Raw genomic sequence first — 20522 nt, 5'->3', positions numbered from 1 at the left:
CATTCTAAGTTTTATTTTTTTTTCTTTTTCTCTTCTTGATTACAGATTGACTTGGAGCCAGAAGGGAGAGTCTATGTCATCATAGACCTTTCAGGATCATCAGGTGAAGGTAGGGACTTTCAATATTTTATCTTACTCTTTCATGAATGGAATCTCCAAGGGTCTCTGCAATGAAATTATTAGAAGAGGTGTGTGCTGATATCCTCAAATCTGTATGAGCTCAAGTTAAAATGAGCACATTTTGTTTATCTGCCTTTGAGTCAATAAGCAGTTGCACTTCATCTTACCCTGTTTCTCACTGATGGTAACAATACCAGCTAAAATTATCATAATGAAATGACCATATTTTAGTAGTACTAACTTCCAGAGGGAACTTCAAAATTCTTTAATTTTTGGAAAAATACTAACCATTATGTATGTAGAAAGGCTAAGATATCAAAGATTAAGGACAGGATTTGCTTTTTAAGTTTTTCAAATATTTGGTATTTTTCCATTTCAAGTACAGTAATGACCAGAATGTTGTAATTATATGAGGTGTTTTCATTTTTAGGACATGTGTTGGAAAAAAGCCCCAAATATGGAAGAGAAGTATTTATTGTATTCTTAAGAAAATTTCTAAAATTAATTTTCAGCTGCTTACTTTAAGAAGAGTCAAGTGATACATGGTAGGAATAAGATAATTTATGATGAAGCAAATGTGTGTGTCTTAGTCATGCACTTGGTGACAGCCTGATCTGCCGAAATGGCTTAGATGATTGATTATCTTAAATTATGTCCAACAGTCAGCTTTGATCAGCCTCCCCCAGTAGCTCATGGAGTTCAGTTAAATGAGGTTATCGTTGGTTCACAGTACATAAAGAAGATTCACATGAACCCTGACAGGAGCTGAAACTAAAATCGCTATGAAATGAAATTATTTTGCCTGGCACAGTGGCAAAACAGCAGAAGACCATATTTATCTTTCTGTTCATTGTAATGAATTGCTGCACTCTGAACAGCTACTAGCAGTACCTTTCAAAAACACATTACTATAAATCCTGAATTTTAAAAACAAACTTTATCCTATAGCCCTTTTTTTTTTTTTTGTACCTACATGAGAGATGCCCTACCACTTTCTTCTTCCTGCACATTGAAGAAAATATCAATTAAATAGCTCTTTCCACATATCTGAGTGGCATGACAATGATCATCTGAAATGTGGTTAAAGGCATTGTTGTGATTGTCACAGGGCTGGTAGATGTTCTTATAATCTTTTACTGATGGCTAATTGATACCCAGGTGAGCCTGCTGTTACTATTTCATCCCAAGATGCATTCAAGTGTGTCTGACTGTCAAAGGGCAGGAAGAATGGTGTTATGTTGTTCTTTAAAAGTTGTTTGGAACTCTCTAACCTTTTACACAGCAAAGTAAGAAAAGGCTGTCCTAGTGTCTCCTTTTGTTAGGTGGTGACACTTGAAAGGTACCTGGAAAGAAATTTGTGTTGGTACAGTGATATTGCAGGGGAACACACAAATGGAAACAGGCCATTGAGGGAAAACAGCTTATGAAATGCTTATGGGAAGCTCTCGAAGACCAAGAGGATTTAATTGAGGTGAATTTGGTAGAAGTTAGAGAAGCTGGTGCTCTTACAAAGTGCAGTAGAGCTTGTTTATTTTTTGAGCTTTCCCATGTAATTAAATAGGGAATGTAAAATGTGTAAAACTGTGTAAAAGTGTTGTGTATAAGTATTGCAAAGCTCTCTAGGAGGGTTCCAGTTTTAGTCACAAAGAAAAGCAGACCAGGTTTGTACGACTGTCAGTAAACCATTTTTATAGCATTGGTAGTGATTCTGTGAAATCCTATTATTGGACTGTTTTATTAGGACTGTGGCCTAAATAGTTTTGGATATTTAGTTAATATATTGAAGCACCTAGTTTAACATAAAAACTGTGTGCATCTTTGAGTAGTGAACAGGAACATCTAGATCACATGGGTAGTAGCTTATTCCACATGTTTCAAAAATGCCTCTTTAATTTTCTGTGTATGCACATATATATGTAGGTAAAGAATGTATCCGAGAGGTATTTTATGAATTTCAATGGGCCGGTTCATTCTAGTTGATCTGTATTTCTTGAATATTAAAGGAATATAAAGTTATACTAGGTGTATCACTTTTGAGTGCCTAGGGTTGCTTGAAATTGACCAAATTTCTGAACCAGGACCTTGCTTTTTCAGTCATCACTTTGAATAGCAAGAGTGCATGGTATTCTTTTCTTGATGCATAAATGGTTATCACTATTTCATCTGCAGTTTTGGAGGGGGGGAAATTGGCAATTTATGTCAATAGAAATACTCACAGCAACAATTTTAACTGGAGGAAGCAATCAAGTTGCATGTTTCTTGCAAAAACATACTTTATACTCACCAACCACTCTTGTCTTGTATTGCTATGTACTGAAAATTGGACTTGTTTCTCCTATGTGATATAAGCAGGTTTCTAGTTACCAGCCATCAGTAATGTAGCTCCAGTTATTTGGCACTTCTAAAAGCTTTGTCAGACAGATACCCAACTCCCTTTTGGTCCAACTGACTTAAGATTAGTTCAATCCATTTGTATGGAGAAAGCATTATTGTCTACTGTACTGCCTCTAAAAGGCAAAACTCCCTATATTCCAAGCAAGCCATTTTGTGAGTAAATTGGTACATAAATTGAAAGTAAGCTTATGTTGTTACCATATACCTCTTAAAATCCAGTTGCTGCATAGTCCCAGCTGCCAGATTGCTTATCCCTCTGCACTATTTGCATTTGTATGGCAAAACAATGAAAACAGTTCATTGTTATAACCTGACTTCCTCAACAAAAGCACACAATTCCTGTTGCTTCACCCCCTTCCCCCCCCCACTTTGTCTAAACTGAATCATTCATGGATTTGTGTAACTTAGGTGTGCAGAACAGATGGAAATCTGGCAGATTACAAAGGCTGGTAAAGAGTACTTCTGCCTCTCCATAGGCAGAGACAGACTTGAGAGCCACCTTGGCATAGCAATATCAGCATCTGGCCAATATTATATGGAACTATAGAAAGAACAGTAGAGTTGCTGGCTTTGCTACTTGAAGTTTCCAATGGATTGTTCACATTTCAGGGAATTTAGATTTGTTCTGAAAAAATAATTTTCTAGAACTTGCTTCCATTCAGTTCTAGTCTTTAAAGCAGAAAAAGATTGGAAAACACAAATGCTAAAGTCTGAGAAGTGGAATGCAAGCTACATAAAAAGCCCTTACAAGAACAACAACTAACCCAAGAGGAGTGTTTTTATCATCACCTTTTTACACTAATCTTGTTTTGGAACCTCCTTATAGTTTCTGGATGTTTCTTTATGCACTGATAGAGATGGTAACTATTTATTTTAGCAATCTTCTGTAAATTCTGTAGTAGAAACTCTCCAGCCCACATACTGAAAAGAAAATGGTAAATAAACTGTTTGTCACGCAGAAGGTGATGTTCTCAAAAGTCAGGATTCAGATTTTTCTGCTAAAACACGAAGGTTTCCATATTGTGCTTCCAAATTAGTTCTTCAATATAATTTTGGTGATGTTGACATAGGAAGAGGGTGAAAAAGCAGCTCTTAAAATAAGTCTTTCTAATTCTCCATTTGAAACTATGTAAGCAGTATTTCTGTGACACCTGCGAGTCATGTCTTTGCACTTCCTTTGCCAGAATTCATGTGCAGGGTTATTTGCCTTCTGTAGATTATTTAAAACTGGTCTGTGCACATAGAGTAAATCTATGTTTGTTTTCAGTGAATGGAAGCAGCCGTATCAGTGGAACCTTCCCAAATGCAGATGTGCACTAAGGTGTCTATTCACAGCCTAAAATTACAATAACAATTAACTGCAACAGTTAACCAGTAAAGTTCTATTTATAACTTTTTAAGAAATAATTTTAATACTTTGATTGGGTTTCTTTAAGTGTTTTTAAGTGTTTTAAGAAGCTGCCTGCCCAGAACTTTAAGAGCTATTTCAAAAACAAATCCCTTTGGTCAAACAAACGTGGCTTCTCGGAACCTGACGCACCAACAGTATGAATTGGAATTTGTTGCATAGATTTGTTGGACTTTGGTACATAGATATGTACTGTACCGTATGCAAGCTTTGGTATATAGATATATACTGTGCCATATGCAAGCACATGGCATCCTTAAACGTTTCTGATAGCTTGCTTTTGGGAGGCCAAATCAAAATGTGGGTGGCTGCAGTTGTTATTCTACCAAAATAGTTTGTTAGTCTTGCCAAACATGTAATCAGTCAATTCTGCTATTAAGTAAACATTTGGTGACTCCCCTTTATGTGTGCAGTTACAAGAAAAAACAAAGTTTATAATAGGCTAGTGTTTGTAAAAAGGAATTAGTTTGGAAAGAATCTATTGTATTTATACTCTTACTTTGCAGACTTGGTCTAATGGTTGCACGGGTTTTTAGTCTTGTATCTTTAACTCCTGCCTGGGCTATGGAGAAACGTGTCTGTGTATCAGTCTGTCAGTGAGCAGGAGAATCTGCAAGACTTGCTGCTTTATTTATTTCTTCAGTGCTGCTTGTTGTTCAAGGTCATATTGATTTTCTATATTAATTCAGTGTTGCTGTAGTGTATGCAGTATTTCTGTACTGAAGTGCTCTCACTAACTGTTTCATTAACATGCTTTGGCAGTTACATCTATTAAGTACAGTTCCAGTCTTTCCATCTATTTTGTCATCTTTTTCTTTTACTTCTTATACAGCTTTTTAAGTAAAATTTTTTGAGTTATTTGAGAAATACTTAAGAGCTTCAGTGTAGCTGATTAAGATCCAAATGCAGGCTGAATCTTAAAACTTAACTAATATCATGACACAATGATTTGATTTACAAACTGGAGTAACAGATGGCCAGCAAGTGGGTAAGAGAGGTGGATTGCCTGAGGAATGATTAAAAACATTTTCAGCGAAGTCAGTTTTATATGTACTGAAAGACAGGTGCTGCTGTATATAACAGCTTGTGACCTGCCTGCTGCATTTGTCATTGAAGGTTTCTTCTTTCTATGGAATTACTGGTTTATGTGGGACACAAACATATACAGTCACTTGCAGTAGCTTTCTGACAACTTAAGAATTAAGTCACCATTTGAAATATGTCAGTATTAAATCAACTCTGGACAACTTCAGAATGACATGACCTTGACATGTTAGTATTTTTTCTTAACTGAGTTTATTATTGGTAACACGCAATACAAATTTTAGAACTATTCAAGACTCTTTTTCTATGTTCTGTGTCTACTCAATTGTAATGATTATTTGTCATTGTTAGATGTTCTAATTTGCATGATGGAATTGTCTTTCTATGCAATCACAAATCGCCCATTTTTGGGTGGGCAGTTGAATTGTAGTAAAATACCACAGCTTCTAATGCAGTCATCTTTTGATTCATTTGCTTGTAAGATACTGGAGTTGCACAAGATGAATAACATAAGGTGATACTTTATAATAAAGCCTACTGGCTGAGGTAATGATATTTTGTGAATGGACAACATGTATTTTTACATATATTATCTGGCCTTTTTGTATTGAAATAGCCAACAAAAAAATTCCTTAGAACTCTGACTGCACCAGAGTATGAATTTAACATGTAATTATTGTGTTAATAATATTGTAATTAATGTGTTTATGTATTTAACATTTAATTCAATATATATCAGTTTGGAAGAGGTTTTTCAATTCTTAGTTTATTTACTTCAAAGCTCTCAGGTTTGCAAATGTAGTTATTGTTGATTGGTGTGTCAAGACAGAAGGTCTGTATGAAAAAGTATTAGTAGAAGCAGAGAATGATTCTTACTGCCATTTTTCTATCCCATACTTGATAGATCTGTAACATAAATACAGCTTGTTAATCAAAATATCCAGACAATTTGTTTCAGGCATTCAACTTTGGTAAAATTGATACAGCAAGAAAAATTACATTTCTGTTCTGTATTGTGCCATCCTTTTGCAAAAATCTGTTCACAGAAAATATCCCCCAGGATAAAAACTTTCTCTACAATTCCTAATGTATCTTTGCCAGTGCTTTTCCTTCAAGTACTTGTAGTTGTCATTGTCATCATCATTAATTATGCTTCTTGTGCTGTAAGGGCTCAGTGAATGAGATCTGGTTGTGCCAGGCGCTGTTGGAACAGAGAACAGTGGAAAGTGCTTAATCAGAAATCTCAAAGTCTGAATCAGGGAGCATTTTTGCTTGGTTGTTTCAGGAATTTGTGTTACTGAAGAGTAGTGGTTTCTTTTGATAATATCTTCTCTTGTAAATACAACTTTGACAGGCCGTTTGTCAGTTGCTCATAGCCATCAGCTGATGATCTTGGGGTCCTGAACAGGCAGTGAAAGAATTCATGGGTTTGTACAGAATTTGTTATTGACTTGGTAGCTAGACCTCAGACCTGAATATTCTGGTAGCAGCTCACCTTTCTTTATGGAAGCATTTCTCAATTTCATGGAAACCTTCTCAGAAGGTACAAATTTTTCTTTATTTCCACTAATGGATCTCTTCATTGGGATGTATCTGTAGTACATCTTTGCTTTTCCTCCTGGCAATAGCATCTCTCTCGAAAGGTTCAAGTTAATCAACAGCATTTTACTGCAAGTTAACTGCATTTTAAGATTTCAGCACAGGAGTCAACCTTCTGTATTGTATTAGTTTTCTCTTTGCTGGTTTAACCACTTGTTGCAAATGTTACATCTTTACTAGATTATTTTTGCCTGATTGTTTTTAAATGAGAATGGATGGAGAGCCTATTTTTTAACACCCCATGCACTTTTGGTAATCATGTGGGAAAAAGACTCAGTCATAATAGGGTGACTATTAAAAACCTTATCTCCCATTTTGCCCCCCAAAATTTGACTGAGTACTCAGCTCATGCATAGTCTTACTTTCCTTTATGTTAATGTTTGAGAAGAAGCTGGGCGTTGGAAATATCTTAGGCAGAGCCCTAGGGAGTCTGGGGAGAGTCGGTGGTTTAGTCAGGGTATGGATCTCTCAGGGGGACCTAAGTACCCTCTGTAGCTTTTCCAGAGCTGTAGGTGAAGCAGAAAGGATCTGCATAAAACGATCTGTTGTAGCACTGGGGGAAGCAGTCTTCCATTGGTAAAATGTAAAGTATCTGTGAAGTAAGGATGCTGTTTGACGTCTGGGAAACTACTGAGACTCAGCAAGCCACTTGAATGTTACTTTTTTTAGACTCAAGGCTGGAGCTTTTCCTGGGTGTTAAAATAATCTGAAACTTTATGAACAGGACAGTGGTAAACTGGCAGTGCTAACTGGATGGTTTTTGTCTTCAGTCTCTTGACTCATGTAGGTTTGCAAGTTAGAGCTCTTCTACAAATGCAGCTTCCCCTAGAAGTTCTAGAGAATACTGTGTGCAGAGAGAGATACAGGGTTTGAAGTGTCAATATTGTATAGCTTTTCTCTCTTCCTACTGTAGGGCAAAATATCCAGTCAGGAAAAAAACAGGCTCACATTGGTTGCTCTGCTCTGCCCAGTCTCAGTAAGAAGGACTTCAGTCTAAAGGTCTAATTTCACCTTTTATTAATAGCTTGGATAAAGGTAGAGTCCTACACTGGGTTTTTGGCTTTCCTTCTGCTGGCTTCCCTGCTTGAATAGAAAAACAACAAACAACCTTACAACAACAAAATTAACCATAATCTTCTTTTTCAAAATTCCTTATGTAGAGTATCAACTGAGAGCCTATTTCCTTTAAAGCTTTGGTTTTATGTAGATAGGGTTTGGGGATTTACTACTTTTCCCCATTCAGGTTTTCATTTCTTCAGTACCAAATCTGCACTCATTCAAACTATAACTGAGGGAAAAGGTTATAATCAAAGAAACAAGCTGATTTGCAAATTTTTCTCCTTCTGCTATTCCTTTATCTTCTTCTGTTAGGAGGGATAATACAAAGCTGCTACTAATATGCTTTTTCTCTTGTGTCTTGTTTGGTTTAAACCTAAAATACACCAGTGCTGATGTGTGGATGCTTATTACAAAAATTACAAAAAAGGTTTTTTTCTTTTTGAAATTATTATCTTTTATGACTTTTTTTTTTTTTCAGCTATAAGACATCTTTAAACATCCAGATACTGAGTTTCTAGTTTGTTTGTTTTTATTAAGCCAACTAACCAGTGAAACGAAAAATCCACCAAACAAACTTCCCAAGCATTGCACTTATACCAGTGTGGAGATATGTAGGTTGCATTGCTCAGTCAGACAACTTTCTCATCTCAAATGAACCACTCCAAATAAATCTCTTGTTTTTCCCAATGTGTTAGAATATGCTAATGTCAGTACGTAACTGCAGTACCTGACTCTGGTGTGTATTTGCTTGTTGGTGCAGTAGTGATGTATTTCTTCTGAGACAAAATTTCACCCATTGGTAGCATGGTGTCATGGATTCTTTTGTGTTGTTACCCAAGTGACAATAATGGCAAAGCCTGGGAAGAAGAAGTGTTTGAGTCTAAGTGAAGTTAGTGTTAAGTATTTTGACTCTTGCCAGTTGATACCAACTTGAGTAATGGCACAGGCATTTATTTGGGAAAATGAACCTTGCAGGTTAACAGTTGAACCCCAGATTTCCTTTTAAAGGTATCTGCGCGCACACAAATCAGCTCTTGGTGACAGTTCAGTCTGTTAGTGCATGAGCCTTTTAAACTGCACTGCTCAGTGTAGAGGTTCTCCAAAGGGTGCTCATATAAATCTAACTTTGTGTGGCAAATGCCTTCATAACGAACATCTCTCCGTGGATTTATAGCCATCCCTTGGATTGTATCCAGTGAGCTGATTGAACATCTGGTAAGCATTGTGTGTTTGTACTAAGCCCTTACTGTATAAAGCTGGCTCAAGCTTTTCAGGCAAAGATCAGTGACCTTTCCTTGGCAGGCTTTTAGCCACTTGCCAAAATAAATGCTTTGAGGGGAGCAAGACACAGATAGAAAATTTGGCTTAAAGGCACCTTTATATTGTACAGGAAGAGTTTGTACTTGCTTAAGGAAAACTGTGTTAGGCTGAAAAAGGACTGAAACTCATATACATACCATGTTCCCAACTGCTGTCACTCGCTTTTCCATTTATGTAGTAAAAGCTCTGATTTCCATATGTTGGGGAGGGTTTTTTTAACAAAATCATGCAGGGCCCTTTGGTATAGGAATGTTTAATTTTATCACTGCCTATGCCTAGTGTGCTTTTTGAAGAAAACGGGAGAAATGTATCACTTTAAAGCTATAGTGGTGTTTTCATACATAAGTGAAACATGAACTAGTAGTAAGTTTTGAAATAAATATATTTTTCAAAGTCTGTGTGTGGCTAGCTCTTTCACAATACAAGGCAACATGGGTGAGTCCAACACTCACTGTATACCATGATGTGATGTGGAAAATGCATATAATATCAGAGTTTTTGAGCAGAGGTGGGGTTGTACTTTATAAAAGACATCATCTCTACTTTCATGGTATGTTAGTGTTTTGCTCTATTCTTTTGCTGGTGCAGTAATATGCTCTGCATAGATCTTTTTTCCTCTTCACCCTCGTTTCCCAGCAATAGTGAAACCTGTTTATTTTTAGAGTAATTGAGGCAAAAGGCCTTGGTATAATCTATTCTGATTAATCATTTAGGGGGTGGACAAATGAGAAAATGCACGCATAAAGACTTGGCTAACAATGTTCCTGGCTATTCCATGCATCGTGAATTGTAGAGACTCACTTGTTCTGTCAATGTCATGAACCGAATGTCTACTGCTTTCAACATAGCCTGAAAGTCTTCTGCTGTTTTTAAAATAGTAGTATAAACAGCTGGAGTGTCAAAAATCTGCCTTCTTTAAGTATAGTCTTGAAAGGTTAAACTATTTGAACATTTTCATCTATGTTCTGTACCTGTGGCGGGAAAAATTGTTTTGCCACTGTAAAAGGCAGTCTCCGGAATTAAAAATGACTGAGTAAACTTTGCAACACTTGCAAGTTGGAGTTTTTATAAGGAAGCTGCAATGTCCAAAAAGGAAAATTAAGCCCTTTCATAATTTCTCTGAATTTTTAGAAGTGCTGTACTAAGGGCAATATTGCAAGCTGAGATACATACTCCAAGCCCTGCCTGCTACTTTCTCTTTTTTTTTCATTGTATTCTTTAGTTTGCTTTCATTATTTCTGCGCTATTTCTTCCATGTATTTATCAAAAAAGTGAATTATATATGCTAGATATCAGGAATAACATAAAATATAAATTTTAATGTGCACTAGCAGCTTTAGCAAGCAAACTGCTTGATACTTTAGTCTTGCAGCTATCACATACTGTGTAGATCCTTGAATTCTTGTATAGTAAGGATGAGGTATATTTCTAAGAAATCATACTTCTGTAATGTACATGCACACACTAAGCTTAAGCATTTATAAATGATCAAATATTACATCTAGGTCTAAATACTTAACCCGAATAAACCTGAGGAGTTTTAATAACTCCAGTTTGCACCAGCAGGGCTCCTTCTTCCAAGACAGAAGAGATTTAAAAAAAAATCTTATTTATATTAAAGGAACACTGAGAAATACTCTTTTTTTATTTTACTGCTTTATTATAATTCCTAGATCAGTACCTGGAAACTAGATCTTTCCAGTGAATTTTGAAGCATGTGCTTTTCTTTATTAGATGCAGTGTTTCAAAAAAATCTTCCATGCAGTGTTTGACTTCATCATGGAAGTCTGCTGCGCTGCAAATGGTGCTATTTAAAGGAAACCTCTTCCACTGCAGTTCATGAGCATTCTGTAGTAGATAAAAGTGACCCAGGGTATTTGTTCATCTCTGCCTAAAATACTGGAAGCAGCTGTGCTTCTCCCTTTCAGAGCAATGTAATTGTTTGCATTTGCACTGCAATATCGTAAGGCGAGAAAGGACAAAAGAACTTTTCCTATTTAGACTTCAGAAAAATGAAACTGTGCATGTATAATCACGTTCAGACTCCAGTCAGGGTTCTTCAAATCCTAGATTTAATAGCTGTAATAGATGTAATAGTTAACTGTAATGTGATAAAGATCCGAAACCATCCTGTGTTCTGTTTGAAGGAGTGCCCATCTAACAGTCCAGTTCTCCTGGTAATCCTGTGTCAGGACTTCATTTGGGGTTTGGTAAAAATCAGATATCTCCTGTGGAACTCTCCTCTCATCTGAAGAGAGGTCCACAGGCAGAGGTCAAAATTTTAGGATCAGGCTTGATGCTTTGCCTCAAGTGGTGAGGTCTTAATTTTACAAAAACAGTCCTTTGCATTTAAGTTGAATAAGTAAACCAGCAATGCACTGCCACATGTTCAGTTAGCATTATATTTAATATATTCAGAAGCAGAGTTCACAAATATTTCAGTGCTTCATTAATGTCAGCACGAGAATAACACATCATACCTGCTGATCAGAGAAAAAAAAAGAGGAGTAAAAAGGACTCATTGATTGCAAAGGCAGGAAATAAAATTTAAATAGTGGGGAATTATTTTATTTTTCCAACTACAGCAACTTGAGTTTCAATATCGGATATACTTTGTTTTTAGAACAGCTTGTGGAGTAAAATTTTGATTTACTTTTAAATGCTTTGAAGTGTTTTTGAAGAAAAGTAGAGTTATAGTTTATAAACAATTCTAAGAGGTTTTTTCTATAATTCATTTGTATGCACTCCATAATTGTAGCAGATTTTGTGAATATCCACAATGACAGATACTTGTTTTAGAGCATGTAGGTTTTGTGTGCTCAGTTTTTGGAGTGAACAGAAATATTTAGTTGTTATATTAAATACACTGGCTTGTGCAAATCCAGCACTTCAGGCAAAGTAAGATTAATGCTAAATATTAATAAAAATTATGAACCTATTTTATAATGTTTCTGAGTCTGGGACTGTCTGGTTAACTGCAGTGATTTGTATATCTGCCATCCTGACTTAGGGCCAAGTTCTTCAGTGCATTAGCAAACTTCTCTGGAAAACTGGAGTATATCTGTCTATTGTGCTGCAAGGCTAATATAAGTTGAAGCATTCCTTAAAAGAAAGAGCTTTATAAAGACTGAAAAAGCACTTGAGATTTGGATTTGTATCTTCTCTTTAGTTAACTGTGCACTCTTCACTGAAAGACTAGAAAGTACTCTTGTGATATAATGAACTTAATAAAATGCATTTATCCCTGTTTTAGAATGCTAAATAAATTTTTGGATTGGGGGAGGGGTTATGTGTTTTAAGAGTTCATTACTGTTTTTTTTTTTGTTGTTGTTGTTGTTTTTGTTTTTTTTTTTGCTGGCTGTAGTTACTAAATTATAGTCAGGTCCTTTTTCAAAGTCCTGTCTTGGAGCATTTTACTGAATATAATACTCTGTGTACAAATGCAGGAATTATTAGTCAGTAGTTCAGCTTCTACATTTCACTGTGGCAAATTCACCATTAATAGAAAATAGCTTTTGGGGGTTTTTCCCCCGATGTGTGGTGGTGTACTAGATTTCAAATCTGATTTTAAATTATCAAAATTAAAGCAAAACGGAAGCTGACTCAAGTTGTGCTGGGAGGTGGGGGGGGGGGGGGGGTTAAGTTGGATATCGGGAAAAATTTGTACATCAAACTATGCTGTCCAGGAAAGTGATTGAATCACCACCCCTGGAGATATAGCACTTAGGGACAAAGTTTAGTGGTGGACTTGGCAATGCCGGATTAGTGATTGGATGCAACATCTGAAAAGTCTTTTCCAATCTAGATGATTTTATGAGGACGCTACTAACTAATGATTTCAGCACTTGAAGATTAAAATTCTTTAATTATAGTTTGTTTGGGGTTTGTTGCCTTCTTGGTTTTGTTTGTTTCTGTTTGGATTTGCTTTTTTTAAAAGAATAATTTTAATTCCGGGTCTTTATTGTTAGAGAGCATAAATAAACTCTACATGATTTGACTTACTCATGTAGTCTTTGTGGGATACAATCGGTACCAGAAATTACATCTCTTGTTTTCTTAAGATGCTGCTTTGGAGGGTTTGGCAGTGTCATTTCAGAGGAATGTATAGCTCACTAAAAGTTATTTAGCTCCCCTTAGGTAGATTAAGCATTTCCCTTATTTGTGCTTCAGTGTTTGACTAAGTTATGCAAGAAAATCCTATGTTGTTCAAGTACTTTTCCTACTTTTTTTTAACTGGGAAAAGGGGAGGGAGATTTTACACATGCAGTAATATCTTAGTTGTTGTCTTCTCTGAAGGAACTCACAGAGTTTCCAGCAGGATAGCCAAGCCATTTGCCACATTAGGATGTGGTCCAGCTTTCCATGTTTCTGTTTCTTTGCTTCGTTATTTACAGCTTTGTAATTCTGTATTGCTCCAGAAAGGCTGACTTGGGCTATGAGCTGTGAAATAGCACGAGCCCATGTTTCTGTGGTTTTTCTCCTGTGTCTCAGCAGGCATCATTGGAACTCTTGCCACTGACAGGACAGATCACTTTAGTTGTCAGGCGCAGTGTGTTCTGACAAACTGAGAATAGGAACTCTGAAATTTAGGGTAGGGAATACAAACATCTTTCTTCTATGCCTATTTAGCTATTTAGAAAGAATTATGGAAGGCATTGGAAAGTATTTAATTTCAGTTCTTCTGCCTTTGGAGGAAAGTAATTTACAAATAATCTTGTGAAAAGCTGTCCAATACATTCTACACAGTTTCTCTGCAGTGATATTTTTTTTTTCACTAGGGAAAAAAACTCCTGATTCCTACATAGTAAGAGTAGTCAAAGCAGTTTTCCTTTGCTGTGTATATGGCAGACACTCAGGCTATAAATGTTGTATCTGAGAACTTGCATCTTCTTAATTTCTTTGCCCAAACTCTTTTAACCATATACAGTATTCAAATGGATCTATCATGTTACCAAATTCTTTTTTGAGTCACGAACACCAGATGCTGTTCAGTCACAGCTACCATCACTCAGTTGTATTTACGTGATAGTTTCATACTGATTCCTTCTAACAATGCTGCTACTGCCAAAATTACTGATATTGAAGGACTGCATGAAACACTAAAAGAGTGTTGGATTTGCTATAGCACAGTTGAGACTGAAATTGTTGTAGCATTTCTGGTCTGAACAGTTTAGACAGCATCAGGCATGCAGTATTTCTCCTGTAATGAAGGCAACCCAGTTCCACTGAAACAATTCTACATCAGTAAGATAGTTGGAAGACAATGTGGAAAGAATCCAACCTTTCAATTTCTTACCTACTTTAGAGAAACTTAGAAAATAATCTGCCTTTTAAACATCTGGAATCTCTTTCTTCAGTTTTATGGTATTGATGTTGGGTTTTCTTTTATTCATTCTTCTTTTCTCTGTTTCTGGGAGACACATGGTTGGGGTTTTTAATTAGTTAAAAAATGGAAGTTTCTGTTAAGGATTCAGAATAAAGTTAAATAATGGTATTGTTAAATTCAGTAGGATCTGAATCTTATTGCTAGTTTCCTATTTTTATAGCACCCAACTAAATATTTTCTTTCTCTTCCCATGTAGTCCTTCCTCAAATAACAACTGAGGATGGACTTCAGTTGGTGTAGATTAATCACAGATGAGCTGTTAAAGATCAATGTGCTGTTAAAAATTATGTTTTTCCAGTTTAAAAGGATCCTTGTAGTGTCCTCTTTTTGGAAATTTGCTGCTACTTTTGCATAGCTGTGCAAGCAGGAGCATTTCAGAAGGTAGTTTTCTAAGAAAGTGGAACAATACCTCAGTAATTGTGAAGAAAAACTTTTTTATTATTTTTAAAGACTTTTTGTATTCATTTTTCATGTGGTTGCTATTGTTGGTAGCTCCTTCCAGTTATGCCAATGGAAAAGTTGGAGCAGTTAAGCAAATAATCTCTTGAAGCAAGCACCTATCCACAGAAATCAGTGTGAATATAGAGCTTGTTCTCCTTATGTTCCTTAATTTACCTGAGCTATGACCACCTAACTCATTTACGGAAATCACACCTGTTCTCTTCTCTGTAGGCACTAAACCTTGATCTGTCCTGTGCTTCTTCGTGTGGGGCTCGATTATGCACAGCTCTCGGTACCAGTGCATACAAGTGGTGTCTTCTCTTGCTAAACCAAACAAAGCTTGTTTTATGCCTTGTTACAATGGGAGGAAAACAGCAGACTACCATTAATCGCATTGTTTGAATTCGGAGCTAAAAATCAAAGTCCAACTTCTTTTTCTCCGTGTTACTGGGAGGTTGGATTGTGTTCATTATCTTGCTGACTGGCTTGTAGCTGTCTTCCCTAGCTTCCTGCTGAGCAGCTTATCCTGGCCCCAAGTGCGTTGCTTCCCCTTCCACTTCCTGCCAGCTTTGCCTCCAGAAGCGCAGGCAGGCCAAAATCTGAAGTGCCTGCCCTGACAAAACTGATTCTCACTTGGATATCAGGATTTGGAGCTGTAATTTCCTGTAAATCCTTCCTTGCTGGGCTTTTTAAAGTTTGCTATAGTTAGGATAAGTAAAAGTACGTACATAGAAGACAGAATCAGTTGAACAGCGGAATGGATTTTCCTCTGGTTTGTTTTGGAAAGACCACTGAAATATATAACTGCTCTGGGGAGAAGTCATGACTTTACTGTGGCAGAGAGACTGTGGATGTCTATTATTTGGAGTTGACCCTTAGCAGGAAAGAAAACCACTGCAAATTGTAATGTTTGTATTTTATTACAGATTCTAGGGATAAATTTGCCTTTATGTAGAAATAGTGATGCATGGGACTGCCAATCCAAAACGCCACTTGCACATTTTGCTTTTGAGAACATAAACAGAATCCATAGGAAAAACACGCTAAATAGGAGATACTGTTGTTTAAAGACCACTAATTAAGAAAACAGAATTCATCTTTGTAAATATGAAGAAAATTTAGACTAAGCTGTTGTCATCATTCAAAAAAAGTGTGCATGTATACACGTGCGTATAGATGTATTTTTGTTATTTAAAGAAATAATTTATGACTGAAAAACTTCTCATGAATACAAGGAAAATGTTAGTGTTTGATACATTGCATCAGAAAAAGGAGGAGTCCTGTTATGGTTTTATCAAGCATGTTAATAGTTGATAATGGTTACCACAGTATTACTATATTTATTAGCACTGTTTAAACATACCTTCCTTTTATGTTCAAATGACAGAGTTACCTGCAGTTTTAGTCTAGATTATCATTTTGCCTGTCTGGAATATTCCTAGGTAGAATAAATTTTACCACTTAAGTAGAGCATGTGAAATATCTAATGACGAATTAGGTTGGCTTCAGGTGGTCTCACCTAAATATCAGTACACATCCCAGAACCTCACTTTGCACCTACTTTCCCCCACCACATTAATCTTGTTCTGAATGAAAAAAAAAAAAAAAAAACAAAACTAAGCAACTTATGTCCATCATGCATTTACATCACAGCTGGTGACAAACATCCAAAATGAGTGCTTCCTTTATTGAATATTGACAGTCTTGAGACGGATGCATCAAAATATTTAAATACCTTGCCAAAGAATAAGACTGTTTTGTAACTTCCTTTTGCTTCCTATTTCTGCTTATGGCCCAGTAGTAATTATGTTCAATGTGGCAAAAGCACAAAAATACTTATTTGAAAACTAAATAAAAAAATCAAAGCAAGTTTTTAACTGTTTCTGCAAGTAAGGAGCATGAAAATATTACTAAGATTTAAGCAGCCGCTTGACTATGCAGCAAAACATAATGTAAGATGTTTTTAGTTTATCATCTCTTATTTGAGGTATCAAAAAAATGGTGTTACAAACAAGTTGCAGAGCAAGAGGTTATGTAATTTAGAATTAATATGTTATATGAATTATAATCTTGATACCATGGCCTATTCCTTCTGCTGTTATTGTTGATGTCATTTATATGGAAAGCAGCCAAGGTTTCCTCTGCATGGCAATAATTGCATTTATATGGTATTTCTTATCATCATGGTACACTTTATATATTGCTTGAGCTTTACATGTTTTGAAAATCTGGTTTTATGTGTTCAGAGATGCTGCCAGGCTGGGAGGATTATAGGCTAGTGGGCTGGTCAGTGAATACAGAACTCGGGAAGCTTCATCAGCAAAAAAGTATTTGTGACTTTGGACACGTCATCAATTTATCCCACATCTCAATTCTGTTTGTATGTGAGCATTGTTATTAAATAGGACTGCCACAGGGATAAAATATATGGAAAATTAATCAAGCGGCTACGGCTGCACAGAGTCTGGAGCATGTTGGAGTAGAGATTGTCATGATGCCCATAGTAGGAACCTGAACTTGGACAGTCAGCAAGAGAAAGATGACATAAAACTAATGGATACATCTGTGTCAGATACTATATGACAGAAGCCTTTTAAATCCTTCTTGTTAACAAGAAACAGCTTTTCTGATTCTGGAGGAAAATATAGTTAGAAATGTTGGTATTTCTATTTATCTTTTTTTCATTGCAGTACTTCAGAGCTTCCAGCTAGTAGCAAGTTCTTTATTTTTTTTGCCTTAGGCAATCGAACTATGGCACATTATGAGCCAGAATTGTTTTTTTGGGAGCTGGGTACTGGCGGTTGGGTTCAGTTCTCTAAGGGAGGGCTATCAGCTGTTCTCTCAAATCAAAACCCCTGAATAATATCAAACTAGACTACAATAATTTTAAAATGCAAATTTTTAATTTTCTCACACAGATGAAGGAAATATATCAAATTGCTCTGTCAGTTTAGAGGAAAAGCTGCTGGTGCAGATTCTGATTTGCTCTGCTTGCCTAACCTGTCAGCTGCTGCTTGAAGGCCACGACAACGATCTGCAGCACAGGTTTTCCCACGGGATCAGCCCTAGGCAGTCTTTTTGGTGTTTCTGTTAGCACTTGGTCACTTCAGAGATGCAGTGGAACCCACAGTGTGCTTCACCTATGACCTCCTTGAGAAGAAAATCAAGTCTGGGTAATAAAGCCATGCAATAATATTGACATGAAAGAGATTAATTTTAAAACTATTAAATTATGACTGAACCACTTTTCAGGATTGAGCGCTGTGATCCTCATTCATGCAGGGCAAGTGGGGATTGCTGATGTACGGGTTGCAAATCAAATACTTTATCCTGTGTCTCACCTGTGTGACAGAAATAAGGAAAAAGCAGCAGCTTAATTAAAGGGCGCAAATTTGAATTTTTTAATAAAATACTCCACATTATGGTTTTAGTGTAGTGCATTAAATGAGCTCTGATTGGACAAGTCTTTTATCCATATGCTTATCACCGTAATGGAAAATATGGACAGTCACATTTTCATAGTACACTACCTGGAAACTCCTGGAAGAAGAGAGCAATTGGTTATGAAAATAGCTGAAACATCTTTTAAAGCTACAGAGGTTTATGTCTGAAATAGGTGAACTCTTTGGAGGAATTTGTTTTGCTCTTGTTACTCAGAATTTATACACTTGATGTTCAGTTCAAAGTATTTCAACCATAACGCTTTTACCTGAGCAAAGTTGCATCCAGTAATAGTAGAGGGAATGGATTTTGATTTGTAATTGATTAACTGTCTTAATGCATTTCCATCAATTGAAAAATGCACTAGCACAAGCAAAAGTTCAATATTGCTCCAAGTAATTTTCCAGGCATCTGTGTTTCAGTGGCTGGATGACATTTAAGGTAACTACACGATGTAAGGGATGCTGATTTCATCCTGTATTGCTGTCATGCTAATGACTAATAGTGCTGATAAAAGGCAGTTGAGCGTGTGCCTGGGGCATGGAAAATGGACTCTGGGGTGTACTGTACCATGATGTCAACATTGTATGGAATGCATGGATTCCATCATGGCTCTGTGTTTTGTCTTTAAATAGTCCTTGCTTTTATGCAGGGCAGGTCTGCTCTGATTTACAGCAAAATTCTTGTATCTCTGGTGGTGTTAAATTGCAATCAGCACTGTAGACAAAAGCAAAATTTTAAAGTTTTAAAAAATAATCTCTGCTTTTGGTATTGAGGGAATAATACTTGGGTGGCCTCTCTGAAATTAGTTGGTGGTCTAATTCCTCATGGATGCATCAAAACCAAACAATTTTTAAAAACCCTTTCATTATAAACAACACCCTTGCTGATACATTCAGCATGGAACAAAAAATGAGCCGTGGAGGAATGAAATCCTCTGTGACCTTTAGTTTCCACTTCTCTTAAAACACTGTCCATAGTGGTAGGGGAAAATTGGGTTTTCTGTGTTTTGTTACTGGATTTCATAACCAGAATACAGATAGTTTAAGAAGGGACCTCCATCTACTGTTCACTCATTTTTGATTAAGTACAGGAAGCCATAAAGAGTTTCATTTAGATACTGACTAAATCCCTTGAAATATAATTTCTTTGTGTTTTAACTGTTGGCGTGCAATATACTTAAATCTTTCAGAATTTCTTTCCTTAGCCCTTACTGGTTAAACTAACAATTAGCAAATCTCACATGATTTTTAATTCTGTGTATAAGATTTTTTTTTTTTGTAGTTCAGAGTGTTCCTCTCTGTCAGTCAAAGGAAAAGGAGCTAGTGAGGCAGAGAATCCACTCGGAGACTGTCTGCTGTCGGGTATCACTGAGGAAATCCACATACTGGTTGATGACAGCCAAATAAATTAATTAGCTTCTTGGTGAGATACTTTAAAATTCCTATGCACTGTGCCATTAGATTTTAGCCAACTGCATATAAATATAAATAGAGAAGCTGTGATTGTTTATTAGTGGTATCTGGAGATAAGTCTGTAATTTTCTCCTTCCAGTATGGCACATGTCCTTTAAGAAACCGCAGAATGCACATTTCATTTTGCTTATGTGTTTCTATAGTGACTTTGAAAACAATTATGTAAAAAACATGCATCCTGTATTAAATAATAGAATTCCATTATTTCTGTTAAGCTATTGCTTAATTTATCTTGGATATGGTTAAGAATAGGCTAATACAATCCATGAGCCCCTAGATGGGAGCTTTATCTAAACCTGTTAGGGTAACTAGGAATGCAGCATATGGGCTCACTTCAGGGTCTACATTTCATGTTATTTGGTGCTGCTGCTTTTTTAGACACCTCTCTGGACAGCTATACAGAAACAGCTGTGCAGCAATAGGGCAGAACACAAAGTATGCACCCAAACTTTGTATCGGCCATTGGTTTAAGAACATTTCACAGTTTGTGCTTGTGGAAGATGAGGATTCTCTGTACTGCAGTAGTTTCTTGGTGCTGTACACCCCTCTTGTGTTTGTCCAAGAGCCTTTCTGTCTTAGCCTTTCTGTCTTATCCTTTCATACGCAATAGCACTCAGTGCCCAGCTGCTTGTTGAGCCTAATAACCCAGTGGAGTTTCTTGCTGGAGGATGTTTTACTTTAAACAAACCATTCATGTTTTTGCTTCTGTTGTTTCCCAGTATTCTGCAAACCAGGAATCAGGAATGGGAGGAGCCCTAGCTGAGCAGCCATGCAGCTGAAAGCTGCACGCTTCCTCTTGGCTCTCTGCAAAACCATTATTGTAAGTCCAGTGCAA

The 20522-nt window shown here is 36.5% G+C and overlaps 1 protein-coding gene across 1 annotated transcript in view; it reads left to right on the top strand.

Annotated features, from left to right (window-relative positions):
• The window catches only part of PRKCE (protein kinase C epsilon), a 282588-nt gene that overhangs the window by 97924 nt on the left and 164142 nt on the right, over positions 1–20522 (top strand). Inside the window, exon 2 of the mRNA XM_062489237.1 lies at positions 46–109. Within this exon, the coding sequence (XP_062345221.1) occupies positions 46–109 (64 nt within the window). The remainder of the gene's footprint in view (positions 1–45; positions 110–20522) is intronic.

This window comes from Cinclus cinclus, chromosome 3 (assembly GCF_963662255.1).
Source record: "Cinclus cinclus chromosome 3, bCinCin1.1, whole genome shotgun sequence".
In the NCBI taxonomy this organism is placed as follows: domain Eukaryota; kingdom Metazoa; phylum Chordata; class Aves; order Passeriformes; family Cinclidae; genus Cinclus; species Cinclus cinclus.
The sequence above is the reverse complement of the archived record's forward strand: the minus strand, read 5'-3'. Positions and strand labels throughout refer to the sequence as shown.